Source organism: Chenopodium album, chromosome 25 (assembly GCF_948465745.1).
Source record: "Chenopodium album chromosome 25, dcCheAlbu1.1, whole genome shotgun sequence".
NCBI classification, from domain to species: domain Eukaryota; kingdom Viridiplantae; phylum Streptophyta; class Magnoliopsida; order Caryophyllales; family Amaranthaceae; genus Chenopodium; species Chenopodium album.
The window spans coordinates 17081138-17101916 of NC_137858.1; the positions used below are offsets into that span (position 1 = coordinate 17081138).

The 20779-nt window shown below is 33.5% G+C and overlaps 2 protein-coding genes across 3 annotated transcripts; one reads left to right on the forward strand and one right to left on the reverse strand.

Annotated features, from left to right (window-relative positions):
• Positions 1-2418: 2418 nt before the first annotated feature.
• LOC145613808 (uncharacterized) lies at positions 2419-4608 on the forward strand. Its single transcript, XM_081668857.1, has 6 exons — positions 2419-2454; positions 2629-2879; positions 3378-3636; positions 3795-3974; positions 4065-4220; positions 4325-4608. Exons 1-6 carry the CDS (start codon positions 2419-2421, stop codon positions 4493-4495), a joined length of 1053 nt encoding a protein of 350 aa, XP_081524983.1. The 3' UTR covers positions 4496-4608.
• A 91-nt stretch (positions 4609-4699) lies between these two features.
• On the reverse strand, positions 4700-19161 carry LOC145613257 (uncharacterized). Of its 2 annotated transcripts, XM_081668328.1 has the most exons (17): positions 18861-19161; positions 18394-18569; positions 16739-17111; positions 16422-16647; positions 16119-16352; positions 15920-16035; positions 14888-14986; positions 14688-14775; positions 11473-11699; positions 10256-10440; positions 9835-10034; positions 7234-7566; positions 7048-7149; positions 6542-6839; positions 6145-6293; positions 5762-6046; positions 4700-5139 (listed from the first exon to the last, which is right to left on the reverse strand). In XM_081668328.1, exons 3-17 carry the CDS (start codon positions 17035-17037, stop codon positions 4924-4926), a joined length of 3057 nt encoding a protein of 1018 aa, XP_081524454.1. In that variant the 5' UTR covers positions 17038-17111; positions 18394-18569; positions 18861-19161; the 3' UTR covers positions 4700-4923. The 2 variants fall into 2 exon arrangements, with proteins under 2 accessions (XP_081524454.1, XP_081524455.1); XM_081668329.1 differs by lacking the exons at positions 16739-17111; positions 18394-18569; positions 18861-19161 and having other exon boundaries at positions 16119-16320; positions 16422-16637.
• Between the last annotated feature and the right edge of the window lie 1618 nt (positions 19162-20779).

Sequence of the window (20779 nt, forward strand, 5' to 3'; positions counted from 1 at the left end):
AAAATGATCTGTGCTAAACAGCCCAGGTTTAGCACGGTTATTAACCTGGGCCGGCTCATTTAAAAATTGTACTATGTGGCTACACTAGGAACATCTCGCATGATGGGTTATGTCTCTCTTTCAAGAAAGCTTTAACAAGTTACAAGTAGCATCATCTGAGGTTTTCTCAACCTCTAATAGATTGAGTCTTCAATGACTCTCATAATGCTTTTTGATATTAAGTTGTGCTTAGATGATACCATCTTAATACCAATGAAGAAGTACTCTGGTACTAAAAGAATACCATTTAAGCACAATTTAAACGTAAGTCATTAAAGACTTTACGTATCTCTATGCAAAGATAAGTGATGCACCTTTTTTTTTTTAATGGAAAAGTAGTAGCACATGATGTACTTATCATTATGTGCAAACAAAGGAATTTCATTTTTCACTAATTTCCGTGCAAAATGAGAAACAAGCACATAGTTTATATGGTACCCACATAGACAATCACTTGCGGTTGACAAAATTTATGTTTTATATATAGCACAGTTTCTGTTTTGATACTTTTACATTCTAAACGGGCTAATTATGATTTGAAATTTGAATTTCTTTCGACTTTTTAGTTTTTAGATTGTGATTTGATACATGTTTACCATAGCACTCACTACACAAATCAATCATATTGCTAAAAGTGTTTGTTTACATAGACTCGAGTGCATATAGGCGCATAGCACCTATTTGTTAGGCATGCATATAGGAGGGTATCATGGGGTTTTTATTTATTTTTTTTTATTTGGTTTTTTTTCTACAGTGTACAATGTACCATTAAAGTATAAGTTGTCTTAATAGTACTTTGTGTGTACTATTATGTATATAGTGGTACTTTTTGCCATTATTTTCTCCTAAAATATGTACTACTTGTCACCTAATATGCATGTCGTGATACATTTTATGATCTTATTTGTTTCTAAAGCATATAGGTGATGTGCGCCTATAGTTATTCCATAGACTCCACAAAAACCACACCTATGTGCGACCTTTTTGCTTTATTATGAGACGGATAGAGTAATAATTAAAGTTGTGCGTTACCAATGTAGCGATGGATTCTGTTACAGAAGCAAAGGAAGTTAATTTCCTTGTATGCTTGTTTTGGAAGTGCTCAATAAGTTGCTTGGTTTAGTCGAAAGACGACACAATTTAGGGTCTTGTTGTAGCTTAGGCCTTGGTTGGATAACTTGAATTCCGGAAACAATGTTCAAAGGAAAAATAGTCATGTGATTTCATGTATCAAAGCTTCTTGTCAGTAACAAATTTAGTATGTAAACATTAAAATATCTATTAGATTGTAATTAGTACATATTTTAGTTTGTCTTACTCTAATATGATTCATCAATGACGCGATTTAACCTTAAAAGAAGTACGATCCTATGTCATTTTCTATAATCCTTAAAAGATTCGTTTTACTAGTTGTTCATTTTTTATAAGTTAAAATACAAGTATGTGATTTCGTCTAGTTGATGTTAGAAAATTATAAAATAAATTTTTCCATAGGACTATTAAAATTCCCAAACACACAATAAGTAGTTAGTATATTTTTTCAATTTAATTATGAAAATGTTAAATGACAAAATTCACTAATTAAGGAAAATGTTGGACAATTTTCCCATGATTATAAAGGAATGATACATTTGGTTTGATGCTATCACTATCTTTAAACGGCTAATAAGATAATCGCATCTATTGTAAGATATGTGTATCTGAAAAATTACCTACATAGGGCCTGTTCACATTTTCTGAACTGAACTTAACCGAATATTTTATGAGAGAAGGAAATTAGGAGCTAAATTGAACTGAATTGATTGTAGCTGAACTGAACTGAACTGAATTGAAATTAAGCTGATGTGAACAGATCCACAGAGACCATCTATCATAAAGATAAAATGAAATCTAACTCAATAGTTTATAATTACTTCGTATTTTTGAACCTCTATCTTTAACAAGAGATTATCAACTGGGAAAATGTAGCATAATTTGATATAAGATTAGATCGATGAAAGTCATAAACTTAGTGGTTAATCACTATCTTTAAGAAACTGATTAATCCTTATTGATTTTCTTTTTAGCACAATCCTAATTGATTTGATACCCAATAACTCAAGTTTATTTGAGTCAGAGTTGACCATGTCTAAGCAAAGTAGGCAGATATAGAGATCACAGATGCTTTTAGTTAATTAATTTAATGCAAAAATTATTAAAAAAAAAATGGCAAAAAACAGAAAAGCTGACTACAATTATAAAAGAAAGCGTGCAATTGCCGGCGCTTTTTTAAAACACTTATATCCAAAATAAATAGCTTATATTATAAGATTAATAGCTTTCATTCTTTTAATTCATTTCTTGTTAACATAATTTATTAGTGTTAATATCTTCATTCAAATGAAGAAGGTTCAAGAGAATGGCATCTGTGACAAGGTATATTTTCGAATTTGTTATTGTTACTGTTACATTTTTCGCTCTTATATTATGCACAAAGTACTTTCTATCTGTCTAGATTTAGCTGTCACGTTGACAGTATAATTTACACGTCGACATTTGAATTCGGATAGTTATGTGTTTTGTTCTGATGATATGTGATGTATATGACAGGAAAAATGGGTGATAAAGGGAGGGAAAAGATCACCATTACTAATGAGAATGGGAGTGTTAGTGATGATTATGGTTTGTGGGGTATACATTGGTTTAACAGGATGTTTTAATGTAGTAAAAACTCCTACCATAATAATCACAAACTCCAAATTCATCAAAAGTAAAAATTTTCAAGTCAACTTTCTGAAATGTCAAAGTAATTTATCAGAATCTCACTACATACATTACCCTAAGCCTCTTACTTTTACCAGGTGATTTCATAATTTCTCTTCTTACAATTAATATAGCTTATATTCCTTCATTTTCCACCCCTTTTCGGGTTTTTAAAAGCGCTTTTATTGGTGTCGTATGATAGAGTATAAATACGAGGGACTTCAACCATCAGATTAACCTGTTGTTTGAGTTTGTCCTTTGACAAGATAATTACGGCTAGCTTTTAATGAGAAAGAATGGTAAGGAACAATAACTAGCCCTTTTTTTTCATTACTTTGTACAAACTATTTGTCTATGTTTAGTACAAAGTACGGAGTATTATTCTAACTTGAAACATCATTCTATAATTTGTTAAGATATGATTTCGAAATAATCTATAATAGTACTTTGATGTAAGCCTTAATATGACTTTAATTATATGCATGTGCATATCTTTTTTATGATTAAACAAAGAAACCTATTCATTTTTTGGGTTTTAAGCTACAAATTATGCTCTACAATGTCTATATAATTGTGATTCAAATGTGATACAACAGGGATGAATGTGAATGCAGTCCAGTCCGGCCATTCGCAATCTTATCAATGCAGAGATCAGGTAGCGGATGGTTTGAGACAATGCTGAACAGCCACATAAACGTAAGCTCGAATGGTGAAATATTTTCAGTTAAGGAGAGAAGAAACAATGTGTCAATGATACTGAGAACATTAGATCAAGTCTACAATTTGGATTGGTTCAATAGTGCATCAAAAAATGAGTGCTCAGCTGCTGTTGGACTTAAGTGGATGCTCAATCAGGTACTATTGGGAAAATAATACTCGAAGTCACGTTGATAGTGTAGTTTAAACTTGCAGCGTGAACTAAAACCCGAGTGAGGTAGCAATTTTTCGGCTTGGGAGTTGGTATATGTTTCATAGTTGTTTTGAGTTACAAAATGATTTGGCTTTGTATTCAGGGTTTGATGGAGAACCAAGAAGAAATAGTGAAGTATTTCAACCAAAAAGGTGTTTCTGCAATATTTTTGTTCAGAAGAAATTTACTGAGGAGAATGATATCAGTGTTGGCAAATTCTTATGACAAAAATACTAAGCTGCTCAATGGAACTCATAAATCTCATGTTCATTCGTCTGTTGAGGTCCTCATTCCATAACTCTCTTTTCATTTTGTTGCGAAAAGAAAGCTTTTGGTGCTTGAGACTATTTGTTTTAACTTATTTGTCTCACAGGCTCAAGTATTGGCAAGTTACAAGCCGATAATTAATGCCACAGAAATTGAACCTAAACTAAAACAGGAAGAAGCAATCATAGCTCAGGCTTTGGAGTTCTTCAACAGCACACGACACATTGTGCTCTACTACGAGGATCTAATATCCAACCGCACAGTGAGTTTTTCTTCTTCGAGACCATGAGAATTTCACCCTGAGATTTATATAGTTCAGATCAAATGTATTAACTGATTTCACAATCCAAACATAAATTACAGCAGAAATTGCAGGAAGTCCAAGAGTTTCTCAGCGTACCTTACAGAAACCTGACAAGCCGACAAGTGAAAATACACGGAGGGCCATTGGCAAACCAAGTCGCGAACTGGGATGAGTTAGAAAGCATACTTAAGAAGACATCATATGAGAGATTCCTTCATGCTGATTATAGATAAAGATAAGTTAAAATGTATTTGCTGATAATGTATATTCATCCTTTTGCCATATTTTGTCCACAAAAGGAAATAGGTGCAAGATTTTTAGAATCTCCGAAGGGAGAGCAATTGTAATCAGCTACCTGATACATTATATATAGCAGCCATATTACATTCTGCTACAAATTTTGCAGTTTTACTTTGAAATGACAGTACAATAAGCAGTTCAAACAATACAATGATTTCATTTCTAGCAAAACTACATCTGACAATCGTGTAAATACAGTAGTTGATATTAAATTAACCAGAAAACATATATATACAAAAAGGGTGGGGGGAGGGGGGAGAATCATCTATTTCTGATACCCTCCCCCGCCTCCTAACTATTTACCTGTAAATTATGCTAAGCAACTATCTAAGCATAAAATCTACATGTGTTACTAATTGTCCTACGGATCTTGGATCTGTACTGGTCCATTACTGAGCATGTCACTGTTTTCAGTCTTGCGGATAACAAATTGGTCTACAATCCTAACCGTGGATAATGGATCCTGGTGTTTAATAGTGGCAGTCCATTTGCTGGGGTGCTTTCTATAGTGGTTTAGCTGCTGGGGTTGTTTAGGCTCACCATCCCATTTTGGATCCAACTTCCATGTCTTTGGAACCTGTATAATGAAAGCAAAAAACAATTCTTAGGTCTATACTGTCTAGGTTAGCAAAAGACTGAGAACAGTATATAATTAAATGGAAGTAAAAAGCATGCCTCCAATGACAACTTTAAGACCTTATGTTACATGCTGGACAATAATAGATAATTCTACGTACATTAATGTTTGGCCAAATATTTTTTCAAGAAAAACATAAAAGATATTTGGCTAGATAATTTGCTATTTTGAAGTGTATCATAGAATTTAGAGGATTGGACTGGCAGGAGTAAATTAGGTTTTATAAGTTGAAAGGTATGGCTGTCTAAAGTTGAAACAAGGATTTACCTTGACAGAAGTTTAAACAAAATTACAAATACATGAAAAATTTACGATGACCTTTTATACACCTCTCTATGAGAACCAGATTAGCAACATCTCATACTAACCACCAATTCTCTGTTAATATATTCAGCAAAAACAATATTTACTAATGCTACGTTTTTTATATGCCTATATGACCTTTTTGTATACAGTAACTTCTAATTAGGCATCTAAAAATAATCTCACAAGCCACAATGCAGTAAAATTGCAGGCAAATATAGAAGTTGTCAAAAATAGGATGAAACATAACACTGCATACCTTATCAACAGCTAGGGTATAGACTTCCAAGTCACCATTACGGTCGATGTGGAAGCGAGTGAATGACTTGTAGTTTGCAATACGCAAGGAGGAGAAGGCTTCATCAAAATGGATGTGAAGCCAATTGATGCAAACATACAAGTAACTTCCAAATACCAAAGACACAATTGGGGTTGAGAATACCCAGTAATAGAGGAAAACAGAGGCATAATATATTACAGCATAGCCTCTAGACAGTGACTGCATCCCAATCTTGCAGATGTTGCTCCTTGTGACAGCCATGACCTATTTCCCCTCAATTTTAGATTAGGTATACAAAATACAAAAGAATAAAACAAAAGAAAGAGAGTAACATTTGTATTCAATCATTCAAAACTATGTACCTCAGGGACATCAAAGGCAAACATTAAATACTTGATGCATGCAGGATAAAGCCCAAAAGTCCATTGTTCAATACGTGCTCGAAGGCCAGTTGGATCAGGAAAGTGCTCTCTCTCCATTTGTCTATACCACTCGTATAAAGTGTGATAGCCTGAAAGGAATGCAGTTCAATGCATAAATCATAACCCGGCTTTTGAAAAACAGCACAGGAGTGCCAATTGTGGCATATTAACCACACCACAGCTAGACCATCTTATGACTCAAGGCTGAGCAAAAAAAGGTCCCCTACTGAACACTTTATGTGCATTTCAAAAGAGTTACTTAGAAAAAAATAAGTAGGAACATTTTACTTTACACTTAAAATAAAACTATCATAGGTACCAATAAGAATAAACCTACCAGAGGTTGCCAGCAGCTGATGCCGAATACACATCTCAACACCCAGCTCCAGCAGCAACATTAAGATCAGAGCAGAAAACACATGTGCTGATACATGGAGGATTCCTATGACTACCCGCCTCTTACGTGAGAATTTTGTTGGGACAAAAGATATTGCTGTTATTAACAACAGCATAGTCCCTATGAAAGACACGTAAGAGTGTTCCAGCACATACGATAATAAATCCAGCACAGTCGAAAAGAAACTTCTCAGATGACCAGAATAGGAATCTTCTCGCAAGATATGATTAAGCTGACACTGTAAAAGAATAATAGAGTAGTCAGAACCAAGACTCTAGAAGTAGGCTAGACAATTTTATACAATGTGGAAAGCAGGCAGCCTATTTATACAGCTTATACTGTAAGTTTGTAGGAGAATTCAACCCAAAGAAGAAGTTTGAAATATAGAGAGGTAGGAATAATTCAATTCATCATGTCGTGTGTAGGTAATAGATGGTAATAGTTACCTGTGGGAACATAGAAAAGGCTAGAACAAAATAGATGATTCCACCAATGAAGTCAAATTGCCAATTCTTCTTTCTGAACTTCAATATATTTCCTAAAGCTATCTGCCAAAGTATTGCAAGTAGACAGCTTAGAGTATTTATGAGGCAATAACAAGAAAAAAACGGTCTATAAAAGTTCAGTCTAACCTTGCTTGAATCTTCATATGAAGGATATGCAGCTTTCATTTCATACAGTGTACCATAAAATTTTCTAAAATTACTGAAGGTGTGGGTGGGATGCAAAAAAGCCCCACCACAGCCATTTACAAGGAGGTGATGCACATAAACAGGTTTATCAGATGGGACATAGGAATGACGCATATAATGATGCAAATCACCAGCCATACGGAGCTTACACCTTCCTTTCAGATGGTCACGGATTAGGTGTGCCACATTCTTTCCAGAAGAATGATTCCAATACCAATCCAGAAGCCAATTTGGTTCATGTGTCATGATAATTACATTATCATTTTCTTCAACCTAAACCAATTGCAGCGAGGAGAGAACATATAGTCAGCAATGAAGTAAAGATACCTCAGAAAGGTGGTACTAGATACTATCTATCAAAATCAAAGAATAAATTTAATAAAAAAAAAAACAAACATAAATAATTATGGGCAATTACAGTGCCATAAACTAATGACTTTATAATTAGTTATGCAATCAACTTAAAGCTAATTATCTATAGCCTGCAGAAAAAAGCACCAGTAAAGATATCATGTAAGAATACAAGCAGGCCCTGCCCTGGTGGGGAGTTCAACTGCCCAGGGCTAAACTGGAAGGGGGGCCAAATTGAAAAAAAAAAAAAAAAAAAATCAGTCTAATATGAGGCTTGAGGTTCTTCTCTGCTAGTCTGCTGTGGTAATGCAAATATACAAGACGCACAGTTCTGGGACGACTCCATCATCAAGTAACACATGTGTGCAATAATAAAAAAAATATCTTAGGCCAACCTAAGAGATAAGTGAGATATGCCAACAACAAAAGGTTGGTGAGGGTGTAGTCTAGAAATATACTAACAAAATGTTAAGCATAAAAGGGACAGCACAAACGCATGCAATGGCGGACCCACCTTTGTGCAAGATACATCAAGTGATCCAGCAAAAAAAAAAAAAAAAAAAAAAAAAGAAGAAGTTAAAATCAAGAAAAACAATACATGTTGCTGTGAGTGAGTTGTAACGAGAAAGAAACAAACGACCACAACCCACTCCTACCGCAGTCACGCATTACCGTCGGCAGCCACCTACGGCCGCCCCTCCAGCCGCCGCATTTCAGCTGTCTGGTTCCCGACGAGCCAGCAGCCACACCTCTCAATTTCAATTAACTCATTTTCAATTTTCATGTTTAAATATTGAATTTAAAATTTTCAATTAGTCATTCTCCATGAGCTTTAGAGTTGATTTTGTGCTTAAATTAGTTGTTTATATCATTTAATCTAATTTCAAGCAATATTCACACTAATTTGACAGATTAAATAGCATAAACAACAAAGCATAAAATCAACCCAAAAACTCATGGAAAAAATCAAATTGAAATCTGTAAATTCAATATTTAGATATGAAAATTGAAAATGAGTTAACTAAAATTGAGAGGTGAGACTGGACAGCTGGAGTGTGACTGCTAAAGGGGCAGAAGTCAGATGGCAATGTGGTAGGAGTTGGTTATGGCCATTCTGAGTTGTTCACAATTAACTTATTCGAAGAGAGAGGAAGAGTGGAGCCTCATTTTTTGTCAATTTGTTTCTTGCTTGTTACAACTCACACTCACATCAACGTGTATTTTTTTTTTATTTAACTTTTTTTTTGTTTTGCTAGGTCACGTGACCCACCTTGCACAAAGGTGGGTCCACCATTGTTTCAAGAGGACGAGATTTCATTAACATTCGACATCATCAAGGACCACCATCTTAAATTATGCACTAACGAAGAGGAAGACGCCACTACCTGGTTTGGCATAGGTATAAAGGGCGTCTAAAATTCAATAATTGGTGTGGCGTCAAATGATCAAATCATTGTGGCTGGTGCACTAACCATGGGGAGGGAGAGCCTCTTGACGATGACTACGTACATGGTGGATCCTAATTTAAAAATGCATGTTGAGCGATCAAGAAAGAATAAGACACTGAAAATTGGTGAATCAGGGTGTCAAAGAGGATTCACGATTCGCGTTGTGGTGCGAACAAAGGGGATGCATTGTGCTGGCAGGTTAGGTGAGCATGTTTCACTTATGTTTTACAAAAGTGGCTAAAGTAATGTGTAGTCCGCTAGTTGTGCTCATAAGAGGTCTATAAACGCCATAAAGAGAGTGATTTTTGCTTATATGAAGAAGTTTGTCATGTGCTAAGGGTTAAAGGCCACACGTGGAATATGAGCTCATCTCGTGACACATAGGCACACAGCCTTATATAGCTATCTAGAAAGCAACTTACTACTCAACCCTTTCTTATTTACACCAAACTCATTTAGAAACCACATATAGATGAGGACGGGAACAATACAAGTAAATCAAATGCTCTTTAACCTGCATTGATCATGCATGTAATGTGCACTACCTCAAGAATCTCAGCCATTTGAAGTCATCAACAATAACATTAATATTAAAGAAGTCACATAAATAATTATCTTTAAGAAAACATTTCCATGATTTCCATCATGTACTGAAAAATTGAAAAGTAATTCAAAACATCAGAGTTGCAAACTAAAAGGTCTCAGATACACATAAATATAAACCAAAATAGCGGATAGGTACCTTTTCCTTTATTAGTTCTGAAAAGAACTTAAACTGATAAACATCAATATCACCATGGAGTGCTAAATCAAGACCAAATACCCACCATCCTTTAGGAAGCTGCAAAGCAAAGTAACTCTTCTTCTGCGGCATAAGCCAACCACCAAACCAACTCTTATGGCATATGTATCTCATAAAGGTGTTGAGGCCATCAAACCAATCTGTGAGTGATAAAAAAAGGACAAAATCATCCTACTTGCCATAGCCATTAATTAATATCAGAATGTGAAGAAGACTTGGAATGATATTGCACCATAAAAACTACAAGAAATCTAGATTATAAAAAAAATAAAAATAAAAAAACAAATAAATAAATAAATAAATAACACCTAGCTTTCTTATCCGTCAAAATACGTATTTTCTAAGAGAAGTCAGCACAAACCATGATTTCCAGGGATAATGAAACATTGAGGTCCATCATAATGTTTCAAATCAGACACATCACAGGGTAATTCTGGCTTCTTTACAGCTATATGCTCTTCTTTATACCAGGAAGGAGGCTGGAGTGCGTATTCAAAGGGGCGAAAGAAGCGGCTCTCATATGTGAATTCAGATGGGTTGGGGTACCTACAACAAACAAGTTTAAATTGTAGTTAACATCCGTTAGTTATTTCAAATTGCACCAAATTACTCATAAAAAGAATAATTAGATGTGGATCTTTCTAGAAAAGGTATAGGCATGGTGATGAAGAGGTTCGAGTGAAAAGCAGGTAGAGAGAATGAATGTATAGTGTTCAGTGTCTTGCCAAATATGGAACGACTACCACTGCATTAAATCAGTTCATAAGCAAAGGATGTAAAGAAAGGAAAAAGCCATCAGATAAAATAATGATGATATGCATGAAATTTTTGCACATGAGAAAATGTGTGTATGTAGTCCAATCACACTACAAATTCAATTTGCTAATGCAGACTAAAAGGATTTAGTAGCAGGCATTGAATGAATAAGTCGGCTAAATTCCAGATAATACACTCTAATCTAATAAGATGTGCTAGTTTTTCTCAGAAACATTGCAGATCATGCCAAAATGAGCAGAATTGGATCATCTCCTCCGTGAGAACAAGAACAACTCATCTAGTCAAGTTCAAGCCAGGCAAGCTACAGTTCAAGTCATTGTCAGGTTGGTTTTTGTAGGTGTTAGTTGAGAAAAGCTAGGGTTGGGCCAATGGCAAGAGGCAACTACGCAGAAAGACAATACACTCTACTTATATTCACTAATCAGATAAGTTATGCTACTTTCACTCAAAAACCTAATTAGTCTAATGAAAATAGAATTAAACACTTGAACCAGGTCATTTCTGCTTTGGATGATTGCTAAGTGAGAAGAAGATCAAGTTAGAAGTAATCATCTCTGAGTTCACTCATATGAGTTTTCTCATCTCACCACATTTTGTACCCTTAAAATATTCTCACAGGACTCACACAATATATCTCTTATATTGAATGAAAGCATGACAAAACACCCTTTACCACCAAATATGTTTATATAGCTTCTAGTCACATATACCCATAACATATCAGGGAAGTACAAGAGCCAATTTTGTATAGCTTATTATATGGACAGATATCAAATAACACATGCAGAGACATGAGCTTACGCGAGATCTCCTCCAATGAGGAGTAGATTTCCACGAGGAAGAGCTCGTACAGAGTCGCCATCTTTCAGATATAAATTAGGTTGAGCAAGTAATCGTGCAACAGAATATGAAGAGTTCCCCCCATCACCAGTATCTGCCATGAAATCGAACCAAAAGTCATCTTTTTCTTTGAAATGATCATAAAAAGGATCCCCTTGCTCTGTCTCTTGAGCAGTGTTCATTGCTGCCTGATCATTGAAACTAAAGTTAAGCAACAAAAATAATTATAATAAATTTGTTACATATAATAAATTAATAAATAATTAGCATGCTTAGATTATTAAAAGGCAACACTACTCTATCATCCACAACCAAAAGAGAATTAAGTGCCTAAGTGAGATCTCAATAGTAAAGCTCCTACCTCCCAACCCTGTGGTAGGACTGTAGGAGAATGTTTCTTATCATCCCAACTTTGTAGGTAGGGAGATGTGGTGTGTTACTTTGTGGGGATGTGTACTAGACTTCTAGTTTGAATGGTGAGTGATCCTTGAGATTTGGGCTTCCCTATCTCCTCCCAGCTAACAAAATTGTACCTGACTGCACGTTTTGGCCATTATATACCCATCTTTTCCTTATAAAAAAAAAAAGGCCATAAAGCAAAGTACAACATGCACACCAACCTCCATAACTTACATTTCTTTACCTTCCACAAACTCATAAATAATCACATAATGTAAAAAAATCCGCTCTTCTCCAAGATACCAGGAAAAAACATTTCTCCAACAATGAAAAGGTCAGCTCAGATGCAAGCCTCTCATCACACAAGTTAGAACTTTGATGCAAACATAAGAGCATTTGGAAAAAAAAAAAAATAAATAAATAAACGAAAAAAATTAACGAAAAGATCTTATCATGGTGCAACTCTTCATTAGTGCGAAACCAAACTAATTTAATTGTCCAAGCAAAGCTTTTAACTTCCTTAAAACTTTGAATTTTTAAATGAAGGTGGAAATGAGGAAAAGGATTACAAGATGGGATACAAGCAGGGATATTTACAAGTGATTGGAAAAGAGCTAAAAGATATAAGGTTGGATTCATTCCTCAACTAAATACATTTTATAATTCCTATCTATTTGGTAAAAAAAAATAGTCAAAAATAAGAAAAGTGCTTAACAGCTCCACTAAGAAAATCTGAGATCTTTTAGAAAGACAGCTACAAGTATTAGAAATCGACTATTCTTCAAGCATGCAAAGGTCGAAGATGAGCAGCAAAATTAACCTTGGTCAAACTATCTCACCAATTTTAAATTGCTTAAAGCAACATTCTTGTTTTCATTATTCCCATCATGACTTGCACAGATTTTTTTCTCTAGGATCATCCCTAAAATATCCTTCTTAATTCCCAATCTCCTTCCCCCCATATGAAATTAAATACTCCTTTTGTCCTTAAAATATAAGTCCCTCTAGCCACTTTCATACGATTTTAGGAGAGCAAGAAAATGATAAATTTGATTGATTAAAGTTGAATCTGAAACATAGTGGGTTTTTTTTTCTATGTTTTTCATAGAGGTGAGATGAAGTGAAGACCTATCCACTTGAGAGAAGTATCACATGGGTTAGAGAAAGGAAGAACAAAAGTTATTGATAAGGAGAAAGAAAGAAGTTCATGCATCTTGAAAACAAACTGTTCTGTGGTTAATGCTCATCATAATGTAAGTTGAAGTAATTTCCTAAGAGTTCTTGAATTTCATTCAAAAGACTTTTGAATGCTTGAGTTTTAATGACAAAAGCATAGATATAAATGAATTTATTTAGGTGTGTAAAAATTCACAAGAATTACAAGATTAGATACAAAACCTCCATCTATCTATCAATAATATTATCAAAACCCAAGGCACTACATGCTACGATGACATGTGGCATCCTTATGTTGGCATGACATGGCACTACATTAAGCCTTCTTATAGATTCGAATGCATGACATGGAAGCTAGTACTCCCTCCGTCCCCTTTTGATAGTCCCTTATAGGCATTTTTCACGGGAATTAATAAATACAAATAAGAATAGTAATAGTACATTGAAAAAGTAAATTGACATTGGGTATGCAAAAAAATAGAGAGAGATAGTAATAAAAGTACATGAGAAAACAAAATTTACATGGGAAAATTAAATTTGCACAAATATTGTTGCAAATTGGAGGGAATTTTGGTAAAAAATTAAAATTAATGGTTGTTGGAAAAAGCAAATGGGGTGAACATTTTGGGACTAAAATTTGCCCATAAGAGACTATCATTTGGGGACGGAGGGAGTAATATTTAATCTACTTGAAAACTTTTCATATGCGTAACTTCTCTATAATAACTTTCAGTTAAATAGAAAACTCTTCATATTTATATAACCTCCTTATTTAATTTTTTCTTAACTCCTTAGTAATCGCACTATAAAATAAAACCTAATTAGTAAGAAATTAATCACGCCAATGGTGATTCCTTGGATATTAATATTCTAGATTCAATAACCATCAAACAATTATACAGAATAACATTTCATCATTTATTATTTGATTTCGTGACGTAAAATTCTCATTTATAGTTTTATAACTATAAAGGTAGTAAGTTTCAATTATTCTTCTCTCTTACAATGAAGATAATATTTCTAAGGTTGTACATTGCACAATCAATTAAAATTCCATTATAAGTTACTACATAATATTTACTCAATATCTTTTACCAAAAATTTAAGCCATTTTCATTTGTGCATTTAATCATACGTAATATGACTGTAGTTATAGAGTATTATTTAGTAGTACAACTATTAAAATAATAACAATATGATTCATCTTATTGATAAAAAAAGTATTGTAAATTTTCATTCGTTTATTAATATTATTGAACACTAACCTTCTTTAATTAAGTTTTGATCAAAATTCAAATTTATAATGATCCGGGGCATGGCCAATAACTAGTTTTTCTTGCCAAAACAGAATATAATTGTTTCACTCACACACACACACACACACATGCATACACACAAATGAATATAAAGGTAAGCCAAAATGAAATAAATTCAAGTGAGTAGAGCAATAACAAACCAACCATAAACAAAAAGTGAGCAAGAAAAAAAAAGGTAGTATAAGCAGAAAAAAGGAAAGGATAAATTTCCCAAATGACTTTGTACAATTATAAATTAAGCTGTAACATAAATTTTAGGAATCAAGTTTTGGATATAATATATACCTGCATCATACGCATGTCAAAACGCCCAAGAAACACCGTTACAGACACCAGAAGGTCAAATACAGTTTTAAATAAATCAGCTGATGTCCTGAAATATTGAAATTATAACTTCAGTCTAAAAAAGTTCACAAACCCCCCAAGAGAGAGAGAGAGAGAGTTCAACATATTGTGACACAATAAATTGAGGCAAGGACTAATACCCAGAATACCAAGGAACCATATCCAGGAATTCAGGCTTCATCTGCTTCTTCTTTAATTTCTCGTATTCTTTCAATGACAAAGGGTGAGTAAGAGCCCATCTGTTTGTAGTCAACATAATAGGAAGAAATATTAAAGAATGAATGAATCAGAGATCTTCATATACTTACAAAACATTAGCAAATAAATATATGTATCAGCAATTCAGCATCCATTTCTGGCTACTGTGATGCATTTCTTATACTAATTGTTCTGCATATATATATAATATCTGATATTTTCAGCGGACATAAATTTTCAGTGAAAGCACCACAAAGTAAGAAGATTGATGCTAACTGCTAGATCATTGGATACAAATCACTATTCCAGATACGGGTATTCTTCATATCCCTTTTTTGGATGAATTACTTTGCGACTTGTAGTCTTTTAAAAAAATTATGCAGATAACAACCTCTTCAGTCAGCGAATCTACCTTTGGCCAACTTTTCATAGTTATTTTCATCACAAACATTTCAAATTCGGGAACCTAGAAATTTAATAATTTCAAAGATCTAACCAGACAAAACCCAATAAGGGTAGCATTATCTATGTTAATAGTAAGAAAAGGTTGTAATTTTTATTTTTATTTCCTAAAAAGGTAATAAGTGGCAAAAGTGTTTTTTCCCAAGGCAATAATTGGCAAAGTTCCCCTAAAGGCAGAAATTAAAAAAAAAAAAAAAACACACACACACATGCCAACAACCAATTCATTTGGGGTATCACATATTACAAAGGGAATTTAAAGCTTTGAATGAAAGCCATATTAGATTCTTTATATTGCTATAGCATATGACACTATACAATGTTTCCAATGAGAAATAAATGTTTCTCCGAATTAAGAGCACGCAGCACTAACCCAAGTTTCATATATATATTTGAGATAAATAAATTGTTCAGACATTACGTGATAAAATTCACAATAATTAATTATACAAATGGGCCAGGCAAAACGAATTCTTAGCAACAAAAAAGGAAATGAGAGAGTAGGAACTCACCCTGTTGACCTTTCAACTACATAATTAGCAATGTATAAACCTATAAAGGTTGCCCATAAGGAATATATAGGGGAAATTTCATCAGGTGACTCTGCGCATGTGCCACTGCAGGCTAGCTGCCATGAACAAAAGATTAGGCCAAAAATTATTGTAATTTACAGATATATTCACCAAGAAAATTAAAACATTAATCACATACCTCACCATAAATCACCCACTTTGACAATAAAGGATAGTCACTTGCAGAGCCTACAGGAGCAAACCAAGAAGAGCACACTTGGTCCTTGAATTCATTCATTTGCAAAAACTTTGCAAGCCACGTGTTCCTCTCCTCCTTCTTCCAAAAGGGAAACCAGCTGAAGTTCTTTCTCTCTTTCACAATAGCTTGATTTCCACAGTGACTATAGAATACACAGCAAGCAACACTAATTACCTGCAAATCATCAGAATTATAAAAAGAACCAAAGGCATATGATGTACTCAAGAAGTGTGTCAAACTTACAGCACAATTTTGAAGAATGGTCCAGAACTCTGGCCTCTTTCCAGCCACACGAGCAACAAGACCAAGGTACCAAAGCACATAGAAAATAAGATGGAAAACAAGAAGAAACAAAATTGAGGATATATATATCGTGATGAATAAAGAAAGGTTCATCCTCAAATCAACTCCCATTGATTGAAAACTTGGGAGATGATATACAGCTGCCACAAAAATCCAGGCAATATACCTGCATAGTCATACAATGAAGTATATATTAGTTATGGACACAAAAAACAAACATCTAAAAAAGATATTTGCAGAATGTACTCACTACTTACCATTTACTAAAATTTGAATAACTTGGTTTAATTGTCTTCCCAATGAATGGTGATGAGAAAAAATAGAAAAATCCAAACAAACAAAGATACATAGACCACCACTTAATGTTGTTGTCAAACCCTTGTATGAAAGTATTCATATTGTCAAATGATATGAAAAAAAGGCATCCCAGGACAACTGCAATGATGGCATGACGGGAATGTTCATGTGGATAAGGATAACTATGAGGCAGTATAGTCCTGAAGTTTTCCATTCTAATTGTATCCAGTAATCCAGCAGCCGACCTGTTAGAGCCCATCTGCAATAGAAACCAGCACTCGTTTGTACAATAGCTTCAGCTTCTTTCTTGTGGAACCAACTTTCTCAAATGACCTATTCGAATTGAGGCATCAAAATCAAAGCTTTGATATATAAAAAAGATAATGACCCGAGTAATGAGTTAATCATAAGAAGTATGTCCACACATGTTTGAACACAGCTGACAAGAAGAAAAAAAAATCAAAAATAATATAGTAATAATGGATGTTTAAGCCATTAAAACAAAATTACACCATAAATGAAAAGAAAACAACCATTTAATTGCCGATCTTTATATTATGATTCCAGATGTCATATGGCCGTCCACAAGTTGTTACCAATACACACTATCATCATTCACAAGTGATAAAGCACAAGTCCACAACTATCTTCAATTGTCAAGACTAGCTAATGTTAACTTATAAAAAATTGCAATATTTATATTGCTACTATTATAAATAAAAGTTAATCATGAGACACTAATGTTTTGGTTTTCACTAAGACATAGTGATACAAAGTAATCTTCAGTAAACAAACTTTGATCAAAATATTAAACTACGGTCTATTAAAGCAAGAGAAAGAGAGAACTTCAAGCTTTAGCCATTAGAGGGAGTCTTGATAATGGATCTCCATTATTACTAAAGTAGGACAACTCAGGTGAACGCATCACTACTGGCACATATGACAGTTAAACCCTGCATCTAAAAACAATGCTTGACCCTATAAAATACTCTTTGTCCCAAGATTTAAGTAAAGTATTCCATTTTGAGATAATACAAAAAAGTTTAAATCTATTTTTATGCAAGTTTTCCTGTAAGTTGGCCTACATCCACGGACCCACCTTCCAAATTTTCCACTCTACTTTTTCACTCTCTAAAAATACCTTGCAATTATTAAAAATTATCTTGAAATGGAAAGGAGGGAGTATATAATACCCATATGCAGCAAGCAAATCCATAAAAGTAAAGCTTGTTAAAGGAATCTATTTGTTTTTAAGTTCAGCAGCAAAGTGAATGCATGTTCCACTTCTAATACCTGTTATACCCCAGGCAGTCCCTTGGCCAGAGGGCAGAAGGGGCGGTCATTCTAGGCCCAGGGAGAAAAACTCCATTTTCATAATTCCGTTTAACAATTAAAGGGTTATATAAACAAAAGCCTACAACACATTAGCAACAAAATTTCACTCAATTACCAGACTAGGCTCAAAAAATCACATTAAATTACTAATAATTCAATAAATTCCTCGTTATAATCTTTCAATCATTATAATCAATAGTTCAGTAATTCACCTTAAAAATTCTGTAAATTGACTATACAAATAATTAAATTAACAGATTAATATTAGACGATATGTTACCTCAGAAGCTGCTTCAGTGGAGAAGAGAAAGCTCACAGGCCGCTTCAATGGCGAATTCGGAGTACGCTTCAATGGAGGGGAGAGAGAAAGGGGTGCAGCAACGCAGAGCACGAGTGAAAAACCTCTAAAGCAATAGATTCAGCTTCTTTGTTGTGTAACAAACACTGTCTAATGACCTATTCCAATTGAGATACCAAAGTTCAATCCCAATTTCAACACAAATTAGGGTTACAAAACGCAAACCAAATCAAAATTAAAATACCCAGATTCATGATCATACTCCCAAATCAAAATTAAACAAAAGGGTACCCACCAAATCTCTCGTACACACCAATAAAACAGCAAAAACCCAGAATCATTTATCAATAATACTTCCAAAATGAATAACAAATAACGCAATAATCATATGAAATGATCAAATTCTTAACCCAGAATAGAAATAACAAGATTATAGGAGAGATGATTACCTCAATGCAGAGAGAAACACTTGGAATTGGATGAAGAAAAAGTATATAAAACAGAAAAAAATGGCGGTGGGCTTTCTTAATTTTTTTAAAAATATTTTTGAATAAATCAAAGAAAAGAAACCAACTTGGTATTTGAGAATGTCTGCAAAAAACAAGAAAAGAGCATATTCTGTTTTTACTCAAAATCCTAAATCAGAAATGCTTATTATTTTTCCATGTGAAAGAGAGTAGAAGAAGAAAAAAGGACAAAGGAAGAAGTAGTTTTAGTTGGATTTGCATGTGAGATTTTTAGGTGAATTTTAGCATATTTTACAAATTTTATAAATTGGAATAATGGATTTCTTGCCGAAGTTGGTTTCCTTTTTTATACAAATTTTATAATGGATTTTTAGCTATATTTTTTGATTTTGAATGATATATTCTAGTAATTTTTTAAAATTTTAACTAGTCAGCATTTTTGAAGGCTTGAATTATGATCAAGGAAATTATTTTAGCATTGAATTGCTCTAGAAGAGATCACTTTATGAAGAAGAAATGATTTGCTTGTGGGACTTGTATTGTGATGAGTTGATAATGTTATTCTTGTAGTTTCTAAAGACATGGTATTGGAAGGATTCATCAAAAATTTGGGGTTCAATCCATTTATGCTAAACACTTAGGGCTTGTTCTCATACGTTGAAATTCAGTTCGGTTAAGTTCAGTTCAATTCAGCTCCTAATTTTCTTCTCTTATAAAATATTCATTTCAGTTCAGTTAGTTCAGCTGAGTTCAGTCAATGAGAACATGCCCTTAAGCTATTGTTTTATTTTATACTATAAACTCTAAGTTAAAGACTTTCTTCTTTGAAAACAAACTATTTTGTCAAAATAAAAAACAAACTATCTATTGGCCCGAGTAATGTCTCATTTCATTATATGCGTTTGTCAATATTAAATTTAGATGGTCTGGATTTGATTGGATTTTCGGTTTCAATCAAAAACAAACTTTGAGCATGCATTTGCTTTGAATGGGTGTATGAATTAGAGAAACAAAAGAATACTATTAATGAAATTGGAAAATTTGTCAAAAAATAATATAAACTTTGAGCAGTCTGCTAGAAACAAGTCAATCTTTTAATTATTTCTAAATAATATAAACTTTGTGGGGTATCCGCTTTAAACAAGTTATTTTACCTATAACTTATTTAGCCGGTTAATTTATTTTTTTTATTTATCTTATAAACTTGTTTAAAAGTTTTTAAAAAATAATACAATGACACGTGTTCCATAAAACATGTTCATCAGGTAACTAATCGGTTTTAGCTTGTTTAAAGCGGATACCCTATAAAGTTTGTATTATTCAAAAATAATTAAAATATTGACTTGTTTTTGGCTGACTGCTCAAAGTTTGTATTATTTTTGTCAATTTTTCCAATAAAATTTTTATTCATCTTAGTTTACATAATAAAATAATAATTAATGTATTGCTATGTACAATTATTGCTTTATTGGTTTTGGATCTACAAAATTATTATCTAAGGAATAAACAACCTTTTTTATATTCAAATGAAGATGCGTATATCCGAGAAAAAAAATAAAAAAATAAATAAACGAACAAAAACAGAAAATAACAAGCACACAACAAACTAAACAAAACCACTAACACACTACTTACGGAGAAATGAGGCGAGGCATAGCAACACCCTTAATATCCTCCTCTAAAATACGACTAAGTTCCACCGGAGCATTATTATAGCAAACTAGTTGAGAGTCCTGAACGACTTCGCGGTTGGCTAACTAATCCACTGCTATATTGCCTTCTCGGAATATGTGTGCAACTGTCACTTGCAAACGGTCATCATTAATTAGCTTCAGGCACTGTTGTATTCCGTGTATATTTTCACCATAGGCCACTTTCTCCTTCTGTAGAGCTTGAACACA